This window comes from Terrapene carolina, unplaced genomic scaffold, assembly GCF_002925995.2.
Source record: "Terrapene carolina triunguis isolate 2854851 unplaced genomic scaffold, T_m_triunguis-2.0 Scaffold58, whole genome shotgun sequence".
NCBI lineage: Eukaryota > Metazoa > Chordata > Testudines > Emydidae > Terrapene > Terrapene triunguis.
In genome coordinates this window covers 70,238,831-70,264,568 of record NW_020664409.1, presented here as the reverse complement: position 1 = coordinate 70,264,568, position 25,738 = coordinate 70,238,831, and the positions used below count along the sequence as shown (strand labels likewise).

The 25,738-nt window shown below is 38.7% G+C and overlaps 1 protein-coding gene across 1 annotated transcript; it reads left to right on the top strand.

The window, feature by feature from the left end:
* Positions 1-1,127: 1,127 nt before the first annotated feature.
* CALB1 (calbindin 1) lies at positions 1,128-23,944 on the top strand. Its single transcript, XM_024201554.1, has 11 exons — positions 1,128-1,209; positions 1,713-1,789; positions 6,462-6,536; positions 14,141-14,224; positions 14,320-14,376; positions 16,903-16,980; positions 22,899-22,954; positions 23,049-23,088; positions 23,171-23,224; positions 23,395-23,466; positions 23,831-23,944. Exons 1-11 carry the CDS (start codon positions 1,128-1,130, stop codon positions 23,942-23,944), a joined length of 789 nt encoding a protein of 262 aa, XP_024057322.1.
* Positions 23,945-25,738: the final 1,794 nt, after the last annotated feature.

Sequence of the window (25,738 nt, the reverse complement as noted above, 5' to 3'; positions counted from 1 at the left end):
TGGAAGAGGGGTGCTGGGGCCTGGTGCTGCTTGCAGTGGGCATTCCAGGTGCGCAGGACCACAGAGTGAAATAAATTGTCCTAATGGGGACAGAACCACACTATGGTTACAGTACCATGTTCCCAGGTGAGGGAAAGAGAGGACCTCAGCTGGGCTGCTCTACTCCCTGCCTGCCAACCTGCTGATGCAGCAATTCCAGGAGAAATTCTTGCTCCTCAGCTTATAATAGCTACGGGAGTCCTTTCCCTCATTGGTGTCTGGATCTTAAGTGGGAAGGGGCTCAGCTGGGAGATCTCCTCCAAGCCTGATGGAATAGTAGCACCAGCTTAGGGTGGAGTATTTTCATATTGTGCCTATCCCAAGTACACACCAGGGCATCTGAGCACATCCGTGTCTGAGTGTAAAGACAAGCCCTGGTTTGTAGCTCTCTACCTGTGTTACCTCCCTTGAAACTTTCCCAAAGGGCATTATTGACTGTTTGTCTTTACAGAGACATTCATTCACATGTACACCGCACCTCAAGATGTGTAGGGGGAGCATGTTCATACATAAACAGGCCCCGCAATTGTCCACAGCTGCCCCAGCTCCAGCAGCAGCACACATTTAATGAACCTCATTGGCAAAACTATCACCAGCAACCCCTCCCCAGCCATATGTGTGTGGTAGCTTCAACTCTCTGCTGCTGACATAGCTCTGGTCGACAGGGACCATCAGAGAGGCAGAGGTGGGTGTGTGAGGAGAGACCAGGGCTGTCTCAGGGCCCCGGGGGCTCCCTCTGCTAGAGGAGCTGCAGCTTTCCAGCTGGCCCGGGTGGCTTTTAGCCGACGTTGGCCCCAGACGACGGGTGAGGCAGGGAGAAGGGAGCCAGCTGGGGCACCCGCCCACCTGGCAGCGAGCAAGCCCCGGCGGGGCAGCCTCGCCCCCCGAAAGGGGGAGAGAGGCGGGGAGAGGGGAGGCGGGAGGCGGGAAGGAGGGAGGGGGCGGCTAGCGGGGGGCGTGGCCCAGGCGAGCCAGACGCGATAAATAGAGAGCGCGGTGCCGGCAGGAGGGTCAGCACCGCGGACAGCAGCGCCCTGCCCCAGCCCCAGCTTCGCTCTCCAGCCCGCTCGCCCTCAGCCACACGCGCCATGGCCGCGGAGACTCACCTGCAAGGAGTCGAGATCTCAGCCGCGCAGTTTTTCGAGATCTGGAATCACTACGACTCTGATGGTGACTATATTTCATTGCACCCCCCGTCCCCCGCAAACCCCGAGCCGGGGGGGCTCGGGCTCCCCCCTCCCGCACACACCCCGGCAGGCTCCGCTGCAAACTTTCCCCCAGGACAAGTCATAACTTTTCCCAGCGAGCCCGGAGCTCGAGCCCCTTGCGAAGCAGGCGGCCGGGGTGGAGCTGGGGCTATGCACTAGCGCCCAACCTTCTTAGCCTAGGGCTTGTGCGCCTTTAGCAGGGCAACTTTCAGGTTCCCGTAAGTGGATTCAAATTTCAATGCCTCCAGCCGCAGCTAGGATGCCGCTGTTTTCTCTTCAGTAACTTTGCATGTAGATGCCTTTGGAGGGGCGAGGGGTGGCAGGAGACTGAGCCTAATTTAGCAGATCAAATAACCAAAAAGCCACCGATTTTTTTAACACAAGGTTTGTAAATGTCATTTCCAGCAGCTGGAAGGGAGCAAATCAAAGGGTTCTAGGACACTAACCATAACTCTTTTATTGTAGGCAATGGGTACCTGGATGGGAAAGAGCTGCTGAACTTCATCCAGGAGCTTCAGCAGGCACGGAAGAAGGCAGGATTGGTAGGTTAATGTTTCTTCCTGCTTTATTTCATCTTAATGAAGAATTTCAAATGTTCAATCACTTAGCTGGTCAGGCAGAGGCAATGTTTAGAAATTGACACAAGTCAAGTAGGATGCTCAGTCACTTTGGGAAATGTAGGGACAAGGGGTACCTGACAAGATACAAGGTAATATTTAGATTCCACCTTGGTACTAATGCAAATGATTTTTCTGGCAATGTTAAAAAATATGGAACTGGCATTATTATGTAATATAGATTTAAAGCAAGACTTCTCTCTTTGCCTCACTCAATTATCTACCAATATTTTTAAAGAACTCATTTTTCATGAGCTGGACTCATTTTTAACTCCTTCTTTCATGGGAAGTGTGTAGGCTTATCTGCATTTCTGCCCCTTGGTGGTCAATAAACAGATCTGCAGATCATTCTTAACTATTTATTTGCACTTCATTGGTTTTATGAAAGAGGAAAATCAATACTAAACCTTGATAATCAAAATTGGACAAGAGAACAGAGAAATTACCTGGAGAATATTAAAATGTGGACAAATAGAGATGCATATTGGAGTTTAATTTGTAACAATTATACATTCAGCACTTTCTTAAGCAAGAGAAAAAAGTTTTAAAGTAAGATGATACTATTATTTTTTTAACATTCTGAAAAAATAAAACCAAATGCCTTTAGATAAAGATATTAGTTTAAATACATAGTGACACTTCCTTACTGAATAAATAACCCCTAAAAGAATCAGAAAATAAAATAGACCACTTAGCATCACGCTAAAATATACAGCACAGTATAATGAAGCCTACTTAAATCCACTCTAAAAGATACTTCTAAAAGCATATAAGATAAAAGCACACTAACTAGCTGATCTGTGTGTGTGTGGGAGGGAAAGGGTTATAAATTCATATAGGGCTACATCAAAATTAAGAAATAAATGTTAGCTTTTGGATAATGAATTATTGTCTTTGTTTGGGTCTTCCTGTTAAAGGCTGGAGAACAAATGTGTACCAGTATTTCAATTTGTTTTGTGGAAAGTAACATCTTCCTACTAGCTTCATGAGTTAATACACAGCTGGAAATCTGTTATCTATAATATTACATATAAAATTACATGCACACTCTAGATTCCTAATCTTTTTTATAGCTGTTACTGTAGAATTAATATCCAAAAGCATAGGTAAATTTGATTTAAAAGGATACTCAGAGTACTGAAAATTATGTGAGATTGCAGTTTCTAGAGGAAAAGGATATGTATAATCTTAGTTTCTTTCCACAAGGAGAGTGAGGCAAGTAAATTACATTTAAAAGGGGAGGGGGAGGAGAAAAGCCTATTTCAATTCTTTCATTAGAACTAAATATTTTTAACATATTGAGATGGCAGTAACCATAAGTAAACCCAGTTAAAAGATGATGTTCAAGACTGTATTTAGAACATATTTATTATTATGAATTGTACTTTTAAAAATAGTCCAAATGTAATGCTCAATGGATGAAAGATTCAGAGGTTTTACAACAGGAAAATGTCATTTTAAACTCATCTTCACATTTCTCAAGAGGCAATTTGCGTCATAATAAGTCATCTTCTACTTAAAAAATTAGAGTGTTCACAAAGTAATGTATAAGATGCTTGTAGGATTATTGTTGACTCCCACCCACTTTACCATTTATGCCTTTTTAATAGACTCTGCCTGCACACTAGGTTATATTTTGAAAGTGCTTAGGTATTTAATTAACTTTTCCTTTGTCATTGCTCTGGTACAAGCTTATTTCTGGAATATTCTGCTGAAAAGACCAATCTACAGTAACAACACTGAACTTCAGTACTCTCATTGGATCATCTAGAGATTCTTGATATCTTGATCACTGAAGTCTTTTCTGGATTATGGATACGTGCCATCAGAGGTTTCAAATCTAAGCTGATTCTTGGATTTGGAGGGTCATTTGCCAAACAATCATCTCACTAGTTCATCTATCTTGCCTCACTGGATAACTAATTCAGTGGCTTTGAATTTTTTGCTCTTTGCCGGAAGGGACACAATGAGAAGATAATGGATAATGGATGTTATATGTGATTTCTGTGGCTGTGCTGTCCCTTCCCCTCCTCCCCCATAAGCTTCTCTCATCATTTGCATCTGCATTTCAGATAGTTTCTCTTGCTCTGTATTTTTGGAATATTCAATTATGCATTCTTCGTAGCTGGATTATACATCAGTCATGCTACATGCCTTATAGAATTTCACTGATTTCAGTCTTTGAACAAGATGGCTTAGCATTTCTCAGTGCTCTTCCCAGCTTCTGAACTGTCCTAATTGTTTTCTCATTACCTAACAACCATGTGATTTTTTTTTTTATTAATCAAATGACTATTGTGAAGTCCATCCTTTTGCTTTTTATTACTTCCAAAGAACAGTAGCATGCAATTTGATGCATGTTATTTCTGTGTCATGTAATACTCTCAGAAGGAGGTTACATTTGCAATTTTGTGTTTGAGCTATTTTTGGTGACATTTCATATTTTCCAACACCACTCCTCCACATTACAGTATGTGAAATACAAAGTTGATCTTTTACAAATGCTAAAATAAATAATTCTTTTGCAAAAAATAAAATCACAATTTTTAATCCCAAAAATATATGCTCAACCTCTTTTGGCCTACATTATACTTGGTATGTTCTCTCTCTTACTTCACTTTTGCCAATTGCCAAGAGAGAAAATGTGTGGGGAAGTGGTTACCAACGGGGTTCCCAGCTCTCCTACTGTCTCACTGGGTGACCTTGGGGAAGTTTTTCAACATCTGTTCCTTGACTTATCCATATGTAAAATGAAAACAATATTTACCTACTTGACAGAGATAGTTTGACTTGATGTTCATAAGTGCAATGGTACTGGTGTTACTACTGCACCATTCATCCTATGATTTCAAATCACTTTACAAAAATTAATGTGTACATAACACCTCTGAGTCAGGTAAATATCTCCATTTTAAAAAGGGGGAAATGAGGTACAGAGAGGTCAAGTTACTTGTCTATGGTAACAGAGCAGCAAAGTCTGTGGTGGAACCAAGATTAGAACTGGTTGAGTACTGGATACAATTATTTGCCACATAATATATCCAACAAATAAGTTATTCAAAGGATATTATTCAATCAGTTATAGAACTGATAAAATTAAAAAATGTATTAAGTGAATATTTTTTTAGATGAATGACATTCTATTTTTTATATTGTAAGTGGTGACCGTGCCTCTTTGTATGATTGTACAGTACCTTACATATTGTGGGTACTATTGGAAACAAAAAATAATATCAAAATATTTAATCAGGGCTAATTAGAATGCAGATATCTAGACTTTCAGGCCTGGACCTCAATCACTAAGCAAATACTTCTTCACTTTGAGATCCTTGTGTGAAAGGTAACATTGAAGGGCAAAGTATTAATAATCATGTCTTAATCACAACAATTGAAAATTAACCACAACAGATGACTTTGAAACAAAGAGGACATTGGGCTGTGATTTGCTTTGTCATAAACACTTACATGTAATGCATTTAGCAATTTCTAGTAATAGAAATTTTGGGCACTATCTAGCGGATTTGACTCAGGCAAAATTCCCAACAGTTCCAGTGGGAGTTTCACCTAAGAAAGGACTGCAAAACTAGACTCTTCATAACATATTAGTCTCTTTCATTTTGATAACTATGAGATATTATTTATACTACAGTTCTAAGCCCTGATCCTGCACGAAGGATCCATTAACATAGATCCTTGGACTCATGAAGAGCCCAAAAGAAATCAAATGGACTCCTCAAAGGTGAAGCAGTCTATACTAGTGGAGCTGAGTCAGACTGATCCTTGGTGCGACTCCACTACCATATCTTAAAGAGAAGCTGTCATTTTGAGACAAGTCTGTCGTGGGAGCAAACATTTATACCAAAAGCACTTTGACATTGGCTTTGTGGATTTACCTTGTTATTCAGGATTGCTTTATATGTTTCAATAAGGGATTACTCTCACAACCTAGCCTCTCCTTACATTTGTTCTGGCAATGAAGTTACAGTCCTACTTTTATGACATCATAAACAGTGAACAATACAAATGACTGATGTACAAATTCCACTTGTATCACTTCATTGTGAGATCTCTTTGGAGACTGGTCAAAAGAGGATAAAATCCCATTCAAATGAAAGTAACATAGAAAAATGTGAAAGGTAAATATTTTGGTGTCCCAATGTGTTCTATAAAAATTTCCCGTACTGTGAAAGACAAGCTTTGTTCATTTAAAAATGAAAACTGTGGAAAAACTGAGTAGTAATCAACTGTGAAATTTCATTGCCATTTGATTAAACAAAGGAACAGTAAGACCCACCTTCCAGCAGATTTGTCTTTACATGTGAATGTTCTCATTTTGAAAGGTAAAATAGAAGATCTGAATATCTAAAGGTCAGATTCTGCCACTCATTCCTATCAAGTAATATCTTACTGCTCAAGTAGTCACTGTCATTGCAACAGGATAATTCAAAGTAAAGCACTACTCAGCATAAGACTGTCAGAATCTAGGCTCTAACTAGGTTTTTATATATTATCTGGTAGTTACTCATTGGTGTTGAAATACTTAGCACATATTTCTACATATTTTACAAATAATAATTCCATTATTGTGAATTTATAGGACTTAACACCTGAAATGAAAGCTTTTGTGGACCAGTACGGGAAAAGTACTGATGGAAAAATAGGAATAGTAGAGGTAAGCTAGTTTCTTTATTTCAGGCTCAGTCATGTTTATGTGCACAGAACGCTCTTAGTATAGTAATACGAAGATAACTTGAACATAATCTATAAATATATGCATTGTCTTGTATTTGCTGTAACACAGACTTCTTTCCCTATCTCAGGATCTTTAGTATTTTTTTTTCACTGAGGCATTAGTGGAAAACAAAATATTTCTTTCTCCTCCTCAGACATTTCATTAGACTCCATTGAACATTACAGGCTTGAGTCAATAGAAATAAAGGAGACCATCATTATAGTTTTCCTGTAATGCAACTAAAGTCTGCATCTTTTCAGGAAATTCAAGTTATTAAAAACACTGATGTGCTGGAATATTGTGAACTTTTTTTATCCTGAGTTATTCTGGAATTTGATTTTGAACTGGCCCTCCTTCCCACAACTCCTGTAGTGGGTGTGAAGTACAATTCAATGTAAATTGGCTAAGAATCTGATTTCCCTCCCTCTCCTCCTTTGTCATAATTGTACATAATGGTTATTATTTCTAATTAATGCATATGGTAAGGACAGAGGGGAAGGCTAAAATCTTGTTGACATTTTCAGCAATGTTTTGACAATCCAGTTAGTGAGAGATCTTGATTACTTATGAATTCCTTTATTGAACACAGACAGAGAAACTGTAAGCAGAAAACTTTTGTTTGCAAAAGTTAGAAGCCCCTGCCACCTGCAGTGCCCTGGGTTATATGGTACTCATGCTTTTCCATTGTGTAGACAACTTTCTAAGAAAGAGGGACACTCATGGAACCATTTCCCTTCCCAATCCCCACTACTTGGTTCTCAATGTTTAATTCTTCAGATCAATAGGAAGGTATCCAGGGGCTGGTGTACAGTTTGTGAACCACTGTTTTAGGACCAGATTCATGACTCATTGAAGTCAATGGGAGTTTTGCCTTTGAATTCAAAGAGATCAGGATTTAACCCTTAGAAAATACAATCATGTTCCCAGTTTGACTATCAGAAAAATATATCTGAACAATTTATAAAGAGCTCCTTGGAAGCATGCTATTACTGCAACATTTCTATTGTGACTGACTTAGCTACAGCTATTTAGAATTGATATACTGAATGGAATATATAACAACCAATGAGATTTACAATATAAAATATCCTATTACCAGTATATTATATAAATTATTATCTTGGAGTACATTCTCTTCTTTAGGTGTAATTCCCATATGTAACTTCCACATACTGCTAAAATATTCATGTCACTTAGTCTAAATGTACATGGATAAGTGAATTGTGACTCAATTTGTTAATTTCTTACTATATTTAAGATTAAACTGACTAAATTTTGACTAAACTTTTGATTCATAATCAGATTGAAAATTCTGCAAGTAAGAAAAGTTAGTGTAGGCATCTCTTTCTTTTTCAGATAAATAGATTAATAGTGTATGAAATTAAACAGGCCAGTTTAAATACTTTTTTTTTTTTAATAGAAGCATGCCTTTTTTATTCAGAGTACACATGACAGCAGACTGTCACATGAAGCGTGTACAGGCACTTCCTGAAGTGGTCTACTGGTTAGACAAGGCAACTGGAGGTTGCATCTCCTGAGTTCTATTTTTGAGTGACTCATTATGTGCCATTGGCCAAGTCCCATAGGGCCTGATCTGTTAAGGTGCTGAGCACCTACAACTAGAGTGCTGAGCACCATCAACACTGACTAATGTCAATGGGTGCTGAGTGCATTTAGCAATTAACTGGAGGGCCTCAGCACCCTGGAAGGTTATAAGTAACTTTAATACTACTTAACATACATCATTGTATCAGTGTGAAGCTGAATTGTTTATAAAGTGCTGCGAGATCTCAGATGAAAGGTGCTGTATGTGCAAAGTGTTATAATAATCTTACAGATGATCAGTTAGACTTTGTTTTCCTGACCCTTGAAATTTTCTAATTTAAAATGCCCAATGTTTCCAAAATGAATTCAGCTCATTTATATGCTGTATTATGAAGTCTCCCCACTCCGAAGTTCATGCAGAGTCCATGAACCATGCTTTTTTTTAGTATAAATAAATGCAGCACTCAGTCACTCAATCACCATAACACATGGCACCTGAAGATTTTTAAAAATATCCTGATTAATAATTATTCCTCAGGGAAGATCTATTAAAGAGGAGTCCTGAATGGCCTACAGTAATGCATTTTCAGCTCTGCTGACTAGATTAAGTGAAGCCTTAAAGTGCAGATACTGTCTTTGGCAGTACATTGCTGCAGTGAGTTCTCCGGCTTTTAACCAGTTTCCCCCGGCTAAATATAGAATCTGACATATCTCTTACTCTCCTTCATAAGATACTCCCTCCCACTACCCACCCCAATATTTGGTCTGGTCAGTGCTTTCACTGACATGTAGATCTTAAAGTCCAAGCTTTTTACATCTCAGGACTGCAGTTATTCCGTATCCAAATGATTTAAACGCTTATTCCTGTGAGGCAAAGTAACTACCTACCATTCTGAAAATGGTTTTCTCCCCCTTCCAGATTAGAATTTTAAGACAAATATATTGAAGCGTGTAAATCAGGTATTTTAAGGAAAGGGTTAATATCAGCAAATGAGATCCATTCAGAGAATGATTTCTAGAAAACTGTTCATGTTGGTCTGTTTTAAATATTGTAGCTCCTTTTCCAATTAGGTAACAATCCCCTTCTTTCTTTAACAAGTTCATAATGAGAGGTAGAGGGGTCAAGCTAGTCTCAGCAGAAGCATCTTTCCAACCATGCTCTATTACTCATAAAACAGAGACAGCTGCCATATTCACCATAAAAAAAGCAGGAGCGCACACTACATTCACAAACTGTTTTTGAGTCCTTTGAGTCTGCCGTTGTAAGTGCTTGTGAAATTTCATACTCCTATTTAAACATCCTCATGAGCTACTGCTACTTTTATATTCTAGAAATTGACACCAGGCTTCCATGTTTACTCTCTTAATGACTTAGTCAAATCTGCTCCATTTACAAGTAAAAAGATGGTATGCCTAACTACAGTACTAACCCTGCCAACTCAACTAGTAATAAAAATTCCGCAGCTGGAACTTTATTAATGCTGTTGATGCAAGAATCAAAAGAATCTAGCTCCCTTTCTCCTGCCGTATTGGTCCTACAATGCTAACAGGAGCAAAATAAATAAAATAGGGAAAATTTACTTTGTCAAAAATCTAGGCAAATATGATTTAATACTGAGTTATCAAATGAGACAGTTCACTTATCTATAAAACACTAATGCAGAGAAAGTGGTACCATATATGTTTCTCTCAGGCCTATGTGGAAGTTACACACCTACATAAAGGAGAGTAAAACTTAAAGTAATATTTTTATTGGCAGTGGTAAAATATTTTGTACCTTAAATGTAGCTTAGTACTGGTAGTTGGTTGTTCTTTGGAAAGTTAGAATTCTGAAAGGATTAGTCTATCAGTTAACTGTAGCTACCAGTAAGTCACAATGGGAATGTTGCAGTGGCAGCATGTTTCTCCTTTAAACTGTACACATTAAATATCTTCTGATTGTGAAACTGGGAACTTGTCTATATGATCGAAGGGTTAGATCCCAGTCCCACTGAAATGAGTGGAAGGAATTCCTTTTGCTCTCGATGAGCTTAAGATATAAACCTAGAAATAAGTTCTCAAACTGGTCCATGGACACCTTCCTGTTCTGCAGAATGAAACAAGTAATGTTAGTCACTGAACGTTACAAAAGGGACCAGCCCTGTGCCCCATTTACATAGTCACTTTTTACCATAACTACACTAATGGAGGACATTCTTCCTTATGGAAATGAATATTGGTTATGCCAGTTAAGTCCCGACACTAAGGCTTGGTCTACACTAAACCCCCAAATCGAACTAAGGTACGCAACTTCAGCTACGTGAATAACGTAGCTGAAGTTCGAAGTACCTTAGTTCGAACTTACCTCGGTCCACACGTGGCAGGCTCCGCGGTACTCCTCTCGTCTAGCTGGAGTACCGCAGTCGACGGCGAGCACTTCCTGGTTTGACTTATCGCGTCCAGACAAGACGCGATAAGTCGAACCCAGAACTTTGATTGCCAGCCGCCGAACTAGCGGCTGGGTGTAGACATACCCTAAGGGACAACTTGTAGCAATTAGCTACTGGGTCAAGTAAGGTGTGGTGTGGAAACTGATCACCCCAAGGGGAGCTTGGGAGATGTGCCTTAGGGAAGCCCAAATCCCTCTCTGAACAAGCCAGGGAGCAGGCTACACTATCCTTTTGGGCTCCTTGTGCTCTCTCATCAACCATGCTTGGCCTGTCATGATCTGGCCCTAAAATAGCTACAGCCTTAAATATACACTGGGGGCAAATTGGCCTGAACAGACAAACTAACAAAGGAAAATATATTTTAAAAATGCTACAGTTGGTGAGAGAAACAAAACAAGGAATATTAGGAGAGGTTAGCTGCACTACAGCTAGCCACCAACCAAATTCATCTACTATGATATAAATAATACATCTGACAGTGAACAGGGTAGCACTCATCACTTGGTAGGGACAAGTGTACACAACCTAACTGGTATTTTGTTCCACCAGTCATAACCTACAGTATGTGAAAAATCTCTAATTCATGACAAAGTGCCTACACACTCTCAAACATACGCACACATCTGTACCATAGCTGCTGAATAAATAAGGATGACTTTATCACTAACAAATGTGGTAACTTCAGATAGCTGATAGGTTTACCTATACTGAGTATAAATAGCAATATTGAAAATTTGGAATTTGTTACATACTCATGAAGATTTGCAAATCTAATGTCTAAATACACATATAGGAGCCTAATTTAGGCACCTAGGTGGCCTGATTTTTCAGAATTGCCAACCACCCATCAACTTCCATTGACATATGCAAGATGCAATATTTCAGTGGGAGCTGCTGGGTGTGCAGTGCTTCTGAGGCCATTTATTTGAATGCCTGATTGTGGATTTAGGAGCCTAACTTTAGGCCACTATTTCTATAACTCCCAACTTTACAATTAGACAATGACTTAACATTCATTAGTACTGCAAGGGCTGTGCTGTGCTAAACTAACTTTTCTTGACAGTAACTGGAAGTCCTTGTAGAGGCTGAATATTTTATGGTCTTATACCTAAAGATCTGAAATTACTATGCCTGTTAACCTCTTACAAATACCTATATAATAACCACATGTCCGTATCAATGTGCACCACTTCCCATTGTCCAAGTGCAATAATCCCATAGCCTATTGATATCAACCAAGTGAATGGAAGTGGTGTTTTACTTCTGATGTCACAATTCCTCCACTGGGAGAGGTAAAGGAGGAGACCTTTGGGGAAGGGAAGTAAATTCCACGTCTCTGAACTTTTCCCATGTGCTAATACTAAAGAAACAGATCACACACCCATATCTATTACACACACACACACATTTATGTATGCACTTTCGGTTTCTACCTATCAAGGAATGGAATTTTGAACATTTGAGTCAGAAACCTCATTTTACATTGATTAGATTTAGTATTCAGCAATTTAGCAAAATCTCTCAGGATGCACTTTGCTATACTTGATAGTCTATACCAATTGCTCTATTCTTGCAAGTCAAATGAGTGATGTGCAGTTATATTTGTTAAATGTTGATACAATTTAAAGTGATTTTTTGCAGTGGTAATTTTTGAAATACAGATGCTCTATTTCTATCTCATTGAAACATGTTAAAAGACACCTATGGAGTGAGGGACAGGAGTTGCAGGCAGCTATGGTCCCATTGGAATTCAGCAACAAAGCCCAGTTTTGCAATCCCAATTCAATTGCAGTGAATTGGGATTGAAATAGGGGTGGAGATAAGATCTGAAATGCACAGAAAAGAACAGAATTTGAATCCAGTCTTGGCAAGGCTACAAGGAGGTGGCACCTGTTACTGCTCTTTTTACAAATGGATGCATTTAAGAAGAATTTTAACACCAAAAGGAAGGTGTCTGCCTTCCCCTTCTCTGTACCTATATTTTCAAATTTCTTCTCTTTTCCATTTCTTCTCCCCGGTTTTCCTATTTTAATTAGAGCTGGTCAACATTTTTTTTCAAACAAAAAGGTTTTTTGTTCAAAAACAGATTTTTTAATAATATATATATATTTTTAATTAACAATTCTTTTCCTTTGGAAAAAAGTCATTTTTATGTTTTAAATGATAGAAAACATTATCCAAACCATCATCAAGTTTTCATTTTCCAAAACCTGGGTTTCCAGTAAATGAAATTTTTCAATAATTATTTTAATAAAGCTAAAAAAATTTGAAAAATGAAAATGGTCCTTTTCAACTACTTCAGAATGAAAACCACGTCACTATTATTTGTGAAAACAGATTTTCATCAGGTTTTGAGTTTTCAGGGCATATTCCTTGAAGTCAATGGAATGGGTTGAAGGGCTGAGTCCCCCTCACCTTGCAGTTCTGATTCTTGAATTGGCTTTTCCTCAGCAAGGTCTCATGCTTGGGGCTGACAAATGGCTGTGGTTCCAGGATGGATTTCCATTTATCTTCCATATTTTCTTTCCTTGTTCTCTCTTCTGTCCTCCTTCCCTCATTGGTTTCTCTGCTTGCCTTACTGCACCTTTGCCTTCTCCCTTTCACTATCCTTTTCAGCCTTTTCCCTTACTCAGTACCCACATTTCCATACAGTTCTCCTTCACCCTTGCTCTCTGTATCCGCCATGGTTCTCTGCATTCTCCCCCCTTTGCTCTCCCATTCGCTCTTACACACTTAAGCTTTTACCACACTTTTCATAACTCTGCATGTGTGAATGTGAGGCGCCTCTCTCACCCTTTCTCTAGGCCTGCTGGTTCACTCCTTTCCCTCTGATCTTCATTTGTGTCTGCTCTTGAGGAACGTATCAAAAGCAGGGAGCCAAAGGCCACTGAGAGGCATGCTCCCTATTCTAATGTACAGGAGATACTCCAGCAAATGGCACGTGGCTCCTTGGGTCATCATGGAGAATACTGATTACCAAGAGAAGAAAGGAGAGCTGATCAGGGTTGTACAGCGCTCACATCAAGAGCAAGATAGGGAAGGCATCTCTGATTTCTATTAATGAAGGGGACAGGTGGGACTGTTTGTGATCGGTTAGAGAGCCACTGAGAAAGCAACATCACTCTACATGTTGGAACAATATGGAACAACCTTTAAGGACCTGATTCTGTGGGAATCTGCACAATGAGCAGATGAAAAATTGGGGCCTGAGAACCTGATCCAAAGACAACTGAAGTCAGTAAGAGTTTCCTAATGGCTTCAATGGCATTAGAGCAGGCTCCAAATTAAATGTAACAACCTGTTCGACAGCTGGGAGTAAGAGCACACAATTTAAATCTTACCTGGAGAGTAAGACAATGTAATGACTGTATTTGTAAAGCTCCCCGACACCCAACTGAGGTTCTTGGTGTGTGCTGCGAGACACATTATAATACAACTAAACAGCCAAATAACGGGAATTGAAAACAATTTTTAACTTGTCACTAGAGCCCGACTAAGGAGGTTATCTGTTCTCAAAGAAACCGTTGCAGTTTTAAAACAAACTTTAAACTTGCTTCAAATCTGTTACAGCTTGCTCAGGTATTACCAACAGAAGAGAACTTCCTATTGTTCTTTAGGTGTCAGCAGCTAAAGTCAAGTGAAGATTTCATGCAGGTACCGTATCCCATTTTTCCTTTTGTAAAGTCATCCAGGTCTAGATTTCAAATAAATAGATACATAAATAAACCTCTTTCAATTACTAATTGCAGACCTGGCGAAAATATGACACTGACCATAGTGGCTACATTGAGACTGAAGAACTTAAGGTAAATTGATGATGATTTCACAATGATTATACAGATGTGTGTGTATTACACGATAGTACCGATAGTACTGATATATATGGCTGTTGAAATGTTGAAATGTAAAACACAACTGGCAAGTGATAGAAACTGATGTTTCTATTACAGACAAATTGAAGTGTAATTTCTATTCTGATAAATGACTCTAAAAATGGCACTTAGTGCAAATCCATGTTTGTCCCCCAGTGATTGCCAAATAACAAGTGCTCAGTTTAGAAGTAAAAAGATGTTTTTAAACTAACCGCCCTACAAACTTAGCTAGGACTGAGAGAGAAAGTGGGTTCTTTCTCTCAGCTGCATTACTACCATTACTAAACATTCTGTGGTCCAATTTAAGCCCTCAGTGTACCTGTGCAACCCTGTTGTTGCCATACTAACCCCTGTGCAACACAACTGCAATCCCATTGCCTGCACTCTGTTTGCATAGGTATGACTGATGGGATCTTAGCACATTTGATGCACAAGCAACAACAGCATCCAATTTGTTCTATTAGCTGTGTCGGCTCTGCAGTTAACAGGAGTAAAAAGCAGCCCATACTTATTCTTGTCACTAAAGCTAGCAGATACTGTTTGACTCTGAATATACATGGGGAGCAAGTCCAAGTGGGAAAGTGTCATTTGTACATAACCATTTTTCTATGTAGAACTCCACTTCAAGTAACGCTCTGGTGCAGATCCTCAGTTGGTGCAAACTGTCATAGCTCCACAGGACCTCAGCTGAGGACCTGGCCCTGTGTACACACAGGTTGAGACCAATTGTCTTGTCCATATGCAGAATTCTAGACAAGAACTATACATACATTAACCAAAGCATTCAAAAGTCCAATTGTCTGAAATCCTTAGTAGAGCTTTATAAAAGCAAAACTCACCTCATAAATCCATGTAGCCAAATTGTCTTTTTTCTCCATCCTCTTTGAGCTGCTCTGGTAGTGCAAAAGAGATGAAGAATGTCTGTATCTCCTCTGCTGAGGATTCCCACCTCACAGAAGAGATGTCAGTTGGCATAGCCAGCTCCTATGACCCTGGTATACAAGGGGCTACCCCCTCCCACCCACGCTCCCACATACAGGTGTGTCAAAAGGGAGGTGAGGTCAGGAAAGAGGCACAACTGGTACACATTGTATCTAGCAATCCCCGGTTGTTGGACAGTCCTCAAGGGACTGTTTCCAGAGAGTATAGTTTAGACCAGCCACTAAAGGCTGGGCTAATGAACAACCAGAAAATCTTAAATGGCTCCCCATCTCTGTTGTGCTGAGCAAATCTCATCTGCATCAGAAAATCTGCATCATTTTCATCCTTTCAGAACTATATACTGTAGCTTGTTTTTCTTAAGGTAGTGATCAATAAAATACTTCTCTTGGCAAGTATGAAAATATTATTATGCATTTGCTGTAACTGGTTTTACTCCCCGCATGAAGCACATATGATCTAAATTTTAAAGCACATATGATCTAAAATGTTTACATGAAATCTGTTCACAACATTTCTGCGATAGTTTTAATATATAGCACAGGTACAGAGAGACCTGATGAGAAAATATACAGTATGGTGGTGACAATAGGACCCAATAGCTCTCATACTTGTATTTCAAGTTCAGAGGCATTATGCATACATGACTGGGAGGGGAGATGGCTCATGAGGAAAATCCTATCTTAAAATGTGGTCCAAACTGTGGAAAAAAAGCAGTGGCTCTCCAAAACATGAGATAAAGAGGTTAAACCAGCTTGGTGTGTTCTTCACTGAAAATTGACAGGCATGCACAGTTCTCAAGACTTGCAGACGCCTTGCTTAATAAATTAAGATTTTTTTAATGTCACTTATCTAGGACAGTTGTTCAAACTAATCAGTGGGGAAAACAAAACTTCATTCTTTAGAGTAAAAGTAGCTGTTGTTGAAGGTCAGGAAGAAACCTTGCCAGTTCCTCTCAAACTAGCAAAATGGGCAAAGTGCATTTGCAGTATGTGTGTGTGAAGGAGCAAGAAGGTTTCACCTTCACCTGAAGCATCAGGTCACTGCTGTAGGCAGGAAAGTAGACTGGATTAATCATTAATCTTTTCTGTAAAACTATTCCTATATTTCAAGCAGTGACTAGGAATCCAAGTTTTCCTATGGGGTCTCAAGGTTAATTAATGTAGTTTACTGTTAAAATTAATTAGTACACAGTATAGCTGGATGCCAAACTACTTTTCCAGACTTCTGTATAGTACAACAAAAGGCATATTATGCACAAAGCTCTGTGGGAATCTTTTTAAAAATAAGATGATGCAGTATACTTGGTCTGGTTAAAAGAATTTTTGTTGTCAGATATACTTAGGTATGAAAATAAGTAGTAGTTTCCATGTTATTTTACATTTCAGTAGTAAATATGTAAAACTAGAATTTCCCAGACTGCCTCTAGACTGAAATTAGAGTACAATAACGAAAGTAACTATTCTGTAATCATTTTGGCTTTGGGGCAAATATTCACCTGTGCTTACTTTACTTTCACAGAGTTTTTTGAAAGATTTACTACAGAAAGCAAATAAGCAGATTGATGATTCCAAGCTAACAGAATACACCGAAATAATGGTAAGATTATTCAGACATTTCGTCCATAAAAGCACAGTATTGTGCACATCTATGGCCACTAACTTCTCATTTAAAGGCTCCCATTGACTTGAATGAGAATCAGTTTGGATCCCTATTGTGCAAAATAAGACATCACACCTTAGAGATCATAGTCCAAGCCAAGGAGGCATATCAGGTAATTCAGTAGCTATGTCACCTTTGGCTGTGATCTGTAAATTAAACCATGTTGGGCCTAATATAAGTATAGGAAACCTTCAAGGAACTTTAAATGTTGTTGACAAACCAACACCACAGCATGTACTAAGAACTTTGCCACCAAAGGTTCTTTCCTTTCAGGTAAGATTAAAAACTGAAGCTCTGAACACTTGTTATTAAAGATCCAATGGCACTTGTCATAAGAATAAGCAGATTAACCTGTGCCTGAGCCAAATTCCAATTTAACTAATTATAGTCTACCTACCCATTCCTTTGTAGTTTACTTCATTTCTTGTCCTGCACTGTTGTGCTGTATTGCTTGCACTGTTAAACAGGTGCTACATTTCAGCCTAGATTTGGCTGCATCTTGGTGATTGAATGAAGCAATTCTTTGTGTAATCTGCAAAGGCCAAGGGCAATGGGATAGTTCTGGATGAAAGGCTCTACACCTCAGCTTTAAGTTACTGCATGATGTAGCGTAGGGCACAAGGAAAGAAAAGCTGAGTAAGATTGCCCAAAATATAAATTATGGTATGCGTTCATTAAATACTTAAAAATACTAGAGTGATCTTTGTTTTTAATTCCATGGCATAGAACCTGATGATTATCTAAAATGATCTATAGGGTCTATGATACAGGCACATTTGTTTGGCACATATTTATTACTTTTCTCTAAGTGTCCCTTGCATATCACTGATGGAATAGTAGTGCACACAAGTAGCAGTGGGGTTTAATCCATCCTCTCAGAGGAAGGGCCCAGAATCTCTGGTAACCATTTACCATACTTCTTTGACCTTTAGAACCCTAAGGACACATATGCCTGTTCTTAAACTTCTCAGGTAGGGAATGGAAGCAGAATATATTCTTCCCTCTGCTATGCCTCCCTCTGTTCCTCTTCTTTCCCTTTCCTCACAGCTACTAAAGGAATCTTACCCTACATTTGTGATCACTCTCCTAATAGATACCAAAATATGCCTCAATCCTCCTTTTCTATGAATGGGCAAGGAACATACCTGCTAGTCTTCAAGTACAGAATGCTAAATGGATTTGGGGTGGGTTTTTTTTTTTTTTTGGGCCAGTTCTACACTTTTTACTGCCTTCCTTGTGCCCTACGCTAGTGTGAGAAGGGGAACCTGATTGCAGGGCAAGCCTCATAGGCAGGTGGGATAGAACAGGCTCTGCTTCAATCCTAGCCAGGCCCATCCTTAAACATAGCCAGACTCTCCCTCCCCTATAACTCCTGAACACAGGACTCTCTAGTGGCCTCCATGCAACTGTCAGTGATATTTGTGTGTTCCAGAGAAAGGGAAGAAGAAAATTCCCTGTTTTAAGGATGGCCAAAGTCGTGATATTTTGCTTTTGCTTTGCCAGCAATTTGGTTTCACCCTAAAATATTTTAGGGGTTTAACATTTCAGGCTGAAATGCCTCAAACTGACCCCAACTATGAGAGAGGTTAATTAAGACAAATATCTAGTGATTCAGTTTTCTTATGATAAGCTATGTCTAGAAATCTCATGACCGATTAGTTGCAGAAAGTGTTGCACACTGGAGAAATAAATCTCACATCCTTAACCTTCATGCTCTGCAATTTTTATGACTCTTTAGCCCAGATTGTGCCCTACATTTGGACCTCAGCAGGTTGAAACAGTTATAAAGAATTAACACTATAAATAAGTGATAAATGTGATGATATGCCATCTCCTCAAAAATTAGAAGGGAAAAACAAACAGAAAACATAACAGGAGTTAAGGACACTTACCAGTTAGAAAAAGGGAGAGGCATCTAACAACTAGACATAAAATAGCCACATTTGGGCTGTAACTGCTTGCCTCTGCCAAATTTAAAGCCCCCTTCCCCTTAAAGGTATGCTGGGAAGAAGTTCCTATGAAGGGTAGGGAGGGTTAGAAGGAGCCAGGTGGTCACACTGGAATGTATGCCTGCAGAAACAGTCACTTCTCTATACTATCTCTGTATCACTAATTTGTTTTATTAGGAAAAACTTTGCTTTTTCCTGCAGCATGAATTTTGTATTTAAAGGGGTACGAACAAATTGATACAGGTGTGTGATTCTGCCCCCAACCACTGTACAGCTAAAGTTACTGAAAGTAACTGAAAGTAATTGAAAGTAAAGGGGTGGGGGAGAGAAGGGAGAAACCCTCTGTTTTCAGCTACACCCCCAACAACTCTTTGTACAGTAAGTTTTCCCTGATGCTTTTTCTCAAACTTTCACACAGCAAGAGGGAGATAACATTTGAAAATAGGAACATACAATTGTACAGTGACTGGGAGAGGAAGTCACAGGCAGTCTAATATCTCAAAGTCCTGCTAACTAAATTTTAAAAGGTCTTAATTTCAAGTTAGCCATGTCTCTTAAGAGATTAGAGGCAATGCAATTTGCTGACTTTTCACTGTATCTATGATACATTAAATATTACGTTTTAGGCAGGAAACCAATTTCTGATACACAACAGGATCCTGGAAAATAGTTTAAAATAGTATATAATATTTTGTAAAATCACATTAACATATATATTTCTATTACATGAAAACTCAATTTGATGGAAGTTACTTAGATATAGTTCTTATATAAAATTAACTATGTGTCAATAGTGGAGACCTTTTGTTATTAATACTTAAGTGTTTATAGGGGTTTAAAGCTGGGAATAAGCTAAGCATGAGACATTAAGTCAGTCCTGTTTTCATTCTATAAGTAAGATTATATTTATTAGCTACTTAATTCACTTGTAATACATTACAAGCTCAAAATTTTCTTGAAGTGCATGGCATGAGGCAGATTCTGATCTCATTTACGTACGCACGTGCGTGTGTGTGTGTGTGTGTAGACTTGGCAACCAATTGAATAAGGATTATAAATGTTGTCTTTTACATGAAGATAGCACATCTAGATGGAATTGAAGTGAACACTCCAACCTACGTTTTAAAATTTAATTTTAGCTACTATACTTTATTAGATTTTAAACTGAATTATTTTTCCTTTTATACGCAGATTTATGCATACTATGTATTAAATCATGACTCAAGACCAAATATACTATTCAGTAGCTTTAAAAAAAAAAAAAAAAAAAGCTGTACTTTTTGGTCTCTTTATTCAATAGACAATAACCATATGGCATTGAATCTTGATCTGAGGTTAAAATAATGTTTAAACAGGTTCAGTAGAGGATGTTGGATACCATGGCTATAGCTTATGTGCCATTTGTGAGGGGCCAAATTCTGACCTCAGTGATATAGGTGTAAATTAGGCATAGAGATTAGCTAACTCACGAACAAGGTCAGCTCCCAGACTGCTGCACTGGGCAGCACAGTATGGGGAGAAGGTGACCAGCCCTCTTTGGAGAAAGAAGTGGTTCAGGACTATTTAGAAAAACTGGACGAGCACAAGTCCATGGGGCCGGATGCGCTGCATGCGAGGGTGCTAAAGGAGTTGGCGGATGTGATTGCAGAGCCTTTGGCCATTATCTTTGAAAACTCATGGCGATCGGGGGAGGTCCCGGATGACTGGAAAAAGGCTAATGTAGTGCCCATCTTTAAAAAAGGGAAGAAGGAGGATCCGGGGAACTACAGGTCAGTCAGCCTCACCTCAGTCCCTGGAAAAATCATGGAGCAGTTCCTCAAGGAAACAATTCTGAACCTCTTAGAGGAGAGGAAAGTGATCAGGAACAGTCAGCATGGATTCACCAAGGGCAAGTCATGCCTGACTAACCTAATTGCCTTCTATGAGGAGATAACTGGGTCTGTGGATGAGGGGAAAGCAGTGGATGTGTTATTTCTTGACTTTAGCAAAGCTTTTGATACGGTCTCCCACAGTATCCTTGCCAGAAAGTTAAAGAAGTATGGGCTGGATGAATGGACTATAAGGTGGATAGAAAGCTGGCTAGATCGTCGGGCTCAACGGGTAGTGATCAACAGCTCCATGTCTAGTTGGCAGCTGGTTTCAAGCGGAGTGCCCCAAGGGTCGGTCCTGGGGCCGGTTTTGTTCAATATCTTCATTAATCATCTGGAGGATGGCGTGGACTGCACTCTCAGCAAGTTTGCAGATGACACTAAACTGGGAGGAGTGGTAGATACACTGGATGGTAGGGATAGGATACAGAGGGGCCTAGACAAATTAGAGGATTGGGCCAAAAGAAACCTGATAAGGTTCAACAAGGACAAGTGCAGAGTCCTGCACTTAGGACGGAAGAATCCCATTCACTGTTACAGACTAGGGACCGAGTGGCTAGGCAGCAGTTCTGCAGAAAAGGACCTAGGTGTTACGGTGGATGAGAAGCTGGATATGAGTCAACAGTGTGCCCTTGTTGCCAAGAAGGCTAACGGCATTTTGGGCTGTATAAGTAGGGGCATTGCCAGCAGATCGAGGGACGTGATCGTTCCCCTCTATTCGACATTGGTGAGGCCTCACCTGGAGTACTGTGTCCAGTTTTAGGCCCCACACTACAAGAAGGATGTGGAAAAATTGGAAAGAGTCCAGCAGAGGGCAACAAAAATGATTAGGGGGCTGGAGCACATGAGTTATGAGGAGAGGCTGAGGAAACTGGGATTATTTAGTCTGCAGAAGAGAAGAATGAGGGGGGGATTTGATAGCTGCTTTCAACTACCTGAAAGGGGGTTCCAAAGAGGATGGATCTAGACTGTTCTCAGTGGTACCAGATGACAGAACAAGGAGTAATGGTCTCAAGTTGCAGTGGGGGAGGTTTAGATTGGATATTAGGAAAAACTTTTTCACTAGGAGGGTGGAGAAGCACTGGAATGGGTTACCTAGGGAGGTGGTGGAATCTCCTTCCTTAGAGGTTTTTAAGGTCAGGCTTGACAAAGCCCTGGCTGGGATGATTTAGTTGGGATTACGTCCTGCTTTGAGCAGGGGGTTGGACTAGATGACCTCCTGAGGTCCCTTCCAACCCTGAAATTCTATGATTCTATGAAATCTGGAATACCCCTATTCAAATCAGTTGAGTTACAAACAAGAGCCTTTGTGGGTCTTTAAAATCTTTTGACACTATAGTCCACACATAAAACAATCAGAATTCAGCAGTACAAAATGGAACCACAATTGAATTCAGCTGTAGTGATTACTGTGAATACTGGTCATTAGGCATAGAGATTAGATAACTATGCATATTGCTACTGGTGCAGCTGTTTGTGTCCCTCCTTTATATTGACCAAGTGAGGTATTTGGTTGTAGGGACTGAAGTGGAAGCAATTTCTTTTATTTGATGTTTTCAAAGATAGAAAGGTGAGAAACCTTTTCCTTAAGGCCCTTCGGCTCTGGACAATGGGTGTTGCATCTTGTGGGAATGACAATTATAACCTAAGTGACCTGTCATGATTTAAAAATACTTAAGTGGACCTTGCTCAGTTTTTATAAGATGTAAATTGCGCTTCCATGCACATCTCTGATTTGGGAAGTTCACTGTTGAATGGAGCTGGATTTAGTGAACATTTCAACACAACTATCAGTTGCGCAAACAGTTCCTTACCAGGATTTTATAGTAAAATAACTAGTTATGAATTTATATTTTCAATAATTTGTAAATTTGCTTATGGTAAATGTACCATACAACAAATGTGAGTTTATTGAATTAGGTTCCTATATTATATTTAATTAGTAACTTTCCATTGCTTTTAGATTTCCCAAAGAAATACTTTATTACTTTGCTGTGCTGATCAATACTTTAATAATAAATATCTACATTTATTTCAGCTGAAGATGTTTGATTCAAACAATGATGGAAAGCTGGAACTTACTGAAATGGCCAGGTATGTTTTTATACCTATATCATCTAAGTATTGCATGTCAGTTGCCATTATGGAAAAAAAATAATTGTTTGAACTCTCATTTTTATCTCCAAAGTTTACTACCAGTGCAGGAAAACTTTCTTCTTCAATTTAAGGTATGTAGCTTTACATTCTGAAGTTTGAACGTGTAACACTATATATTATTCTTCTAACTCTTGGCTTTCTTTTTGATTTTAGAGTGTCAAAATGTGTGGGAAAGAGTTCAATAAAGCTTTTAAGCTGTATGATCAAGTAAGTGATCTGAAAAATATTATAAAACTCACCTTTTATGCACTGATTGAATACTCTTTGATATCACTTAAATTTTCTGAATTAGGGAAAAATAGATTAGGTGTAATGCTACAGTAGCCAAAATGGAAAAACAAATGCTCAAAATAAACATTGATATTAATATTTTTCAGGATGGCAATGGATACATAGATGAAAATGAATTAGATGCATTACTGAAAGATCTGTGTGAAAAGAACAAAAAGGTAATTCTAGAGCTTTTCTTAATGATTAGTTTAAATTGGGATTTTAAGGAGAGTTTAAATCCACCCAATTACGATAGAGCTGCTAAATCATAATTCCTGAAGTGCAGGACAATTAGAAATCTTGGCAGAAGTAATAATGTAATTCCTTAACTAAGTGAGCAACAGTGTTATAAATTGGCTTCAGAAACAATTAATATCAACAATCTAGTGTGCATGGATGTGAATTGTATGCAAGCACTTAAACAAATGGTACTGTTGGGCGGGCAGGCACCAGACAGATCTCCTCCTTCCCCCTCCCCTCCCCATTGGCAACTGTAGTTGGTAACTAAACTGGATTATAAAGCATTATCTGTTCTTTAAATAGGACTTAGACATTAACAACCTGGCAACATACAAGAAAAACATCATGGCCTTGTCTGATGGAGGAAAGCTTTACCGAACAGACCTTGCTCTTATTCTTTCTGCCGAGCAGGATTAGAGACGACCTGTCACTTCAATTTAACTAGTGATATACTGTATCAACACAATAACTGTGCACTATAAGGGAGTAGCCTGTACTTTCTTTTATATCTGTAAATTTAAACCGCATATAATTAGCCATGATGTGTGGCACATTCTTTTCAGTCTGTTTCTATACTGTTTGTAATGTACAGTTTTTGTAATTATAAGATTGATAAAGAGAATGTCTGTTTGGGCCAGTCTGTATATTCAAGAAGAAACTAAAAGACATTTTTTTTGCTTTCATAAAAATGGCTGGAGAAAAATTTAAAATTCTGCTGAGACTGTTTTGTTCATCATATCCTTTGACATTTGCAACATTTCTGTTCAATGACACATATTAAGTAAAAACCCAGAGAGCTCTTTTAGTGTATGACTAAATACAGGTTTTTAAATGCAGAATGTAAAAATGCTGTTTTCAAGTAGGAAAGATGACCAGGGATGTTTGAACTGAAAGAGATTTACCAAGCTGGTGAGAAATATTTTCAGTAGTCCGACTAGCTACTTGCAAATCTATGCTCCTTGCAGTTTTGCAGTAAATAAGGAGAGCTTACGAACTTATGGCATACAGACATAACATCTATAAACAGCAGATATCTGGAACAGCTACCAGTGCTGCTGTTCATAAACAATGTTATTTTCCATTTAGTTGTTTAATTTCACTAAATTTAAATAAGGTGATAAGCACCTAAGAAATACAAGAGACAGAACTTCTTGACAAACCTTTAATCTATTTTGGAAACCTGGCTAAACTACAGATAGGATAATTAATACACACATTCGCATAATACAATAAGTGTAACTCAAGAAAATTGCTGTGTCAGAGAATATGACAATCCATTTTCTAAACTATCTGCACATATTGCAGGTTAAAATTATTGTAGTAAACTGCTGTTTTTAAATCATATTCTGTGTAACCTATAATTAAATTTAATATACTAAGACTACCCGTGTCTAGTTTGTCTACTTCCTGGATTTTCTTAGCAAGTAGAAAACAAAGAAATAAATAATTTGTTTTAAAAGTGTGCTTCCTGCATCTGACACTAAATTTCTAATGGAGAAAATTATTGGAATTTAATTTAAGACTAAAAAACAATCAATTTCTCAAAGTACGAATTCAACACCAAGTCTAGTTGTTTATATATCAGACTCTAAATTAGATTACTCTGCAAGGGAATTTTTTTTTAAAACAGAAAGCACACTATGTAATTGCTCCTGTCTTTTTTCTGATTGTGCTCTGTAGGCCTGGGTCTCCTTTTACTTACACCAGTTTTATGCCAGCATAACTCCACAGACTTCAGTGGCGTTGCTCCCAATTTATAGCAGTGTGAGAAGAGAATTAGGTCTCTGTCTTAATGTCAATCAACCTAAACTGCCTCTACTTAAAGTGTGTTGTTTCAGAAGCAAACCCAGCTCAATAGATTATTTTATTAGCTGGACACAATATCTAAAATGCATCCACCGTAACTTATCTGACAAACAGGGGCAAATCAGTTTAATTAGATACAAGTGGTCTCAAGCAGCAAGTGTATTGGGTACTCTCCGATCTTGAGATAGATGTAATTAGAAGATAGGAGGAGGAGGCAACAGAGTGATTCTTGGTGGAAAAAGATAACACACTAAGAAGTTTAAAGTCAGATCAAGACAGGTCAATGACAACCTCACTCCAAGCACAGTGATCTAATTACTCAGCTTCTGGTTCACCTCTTTTCTCTATGCAATGTAAAGTATAATTGTGTATTTTAAGTGAAGGAACAGTGAATAAATTATCTGC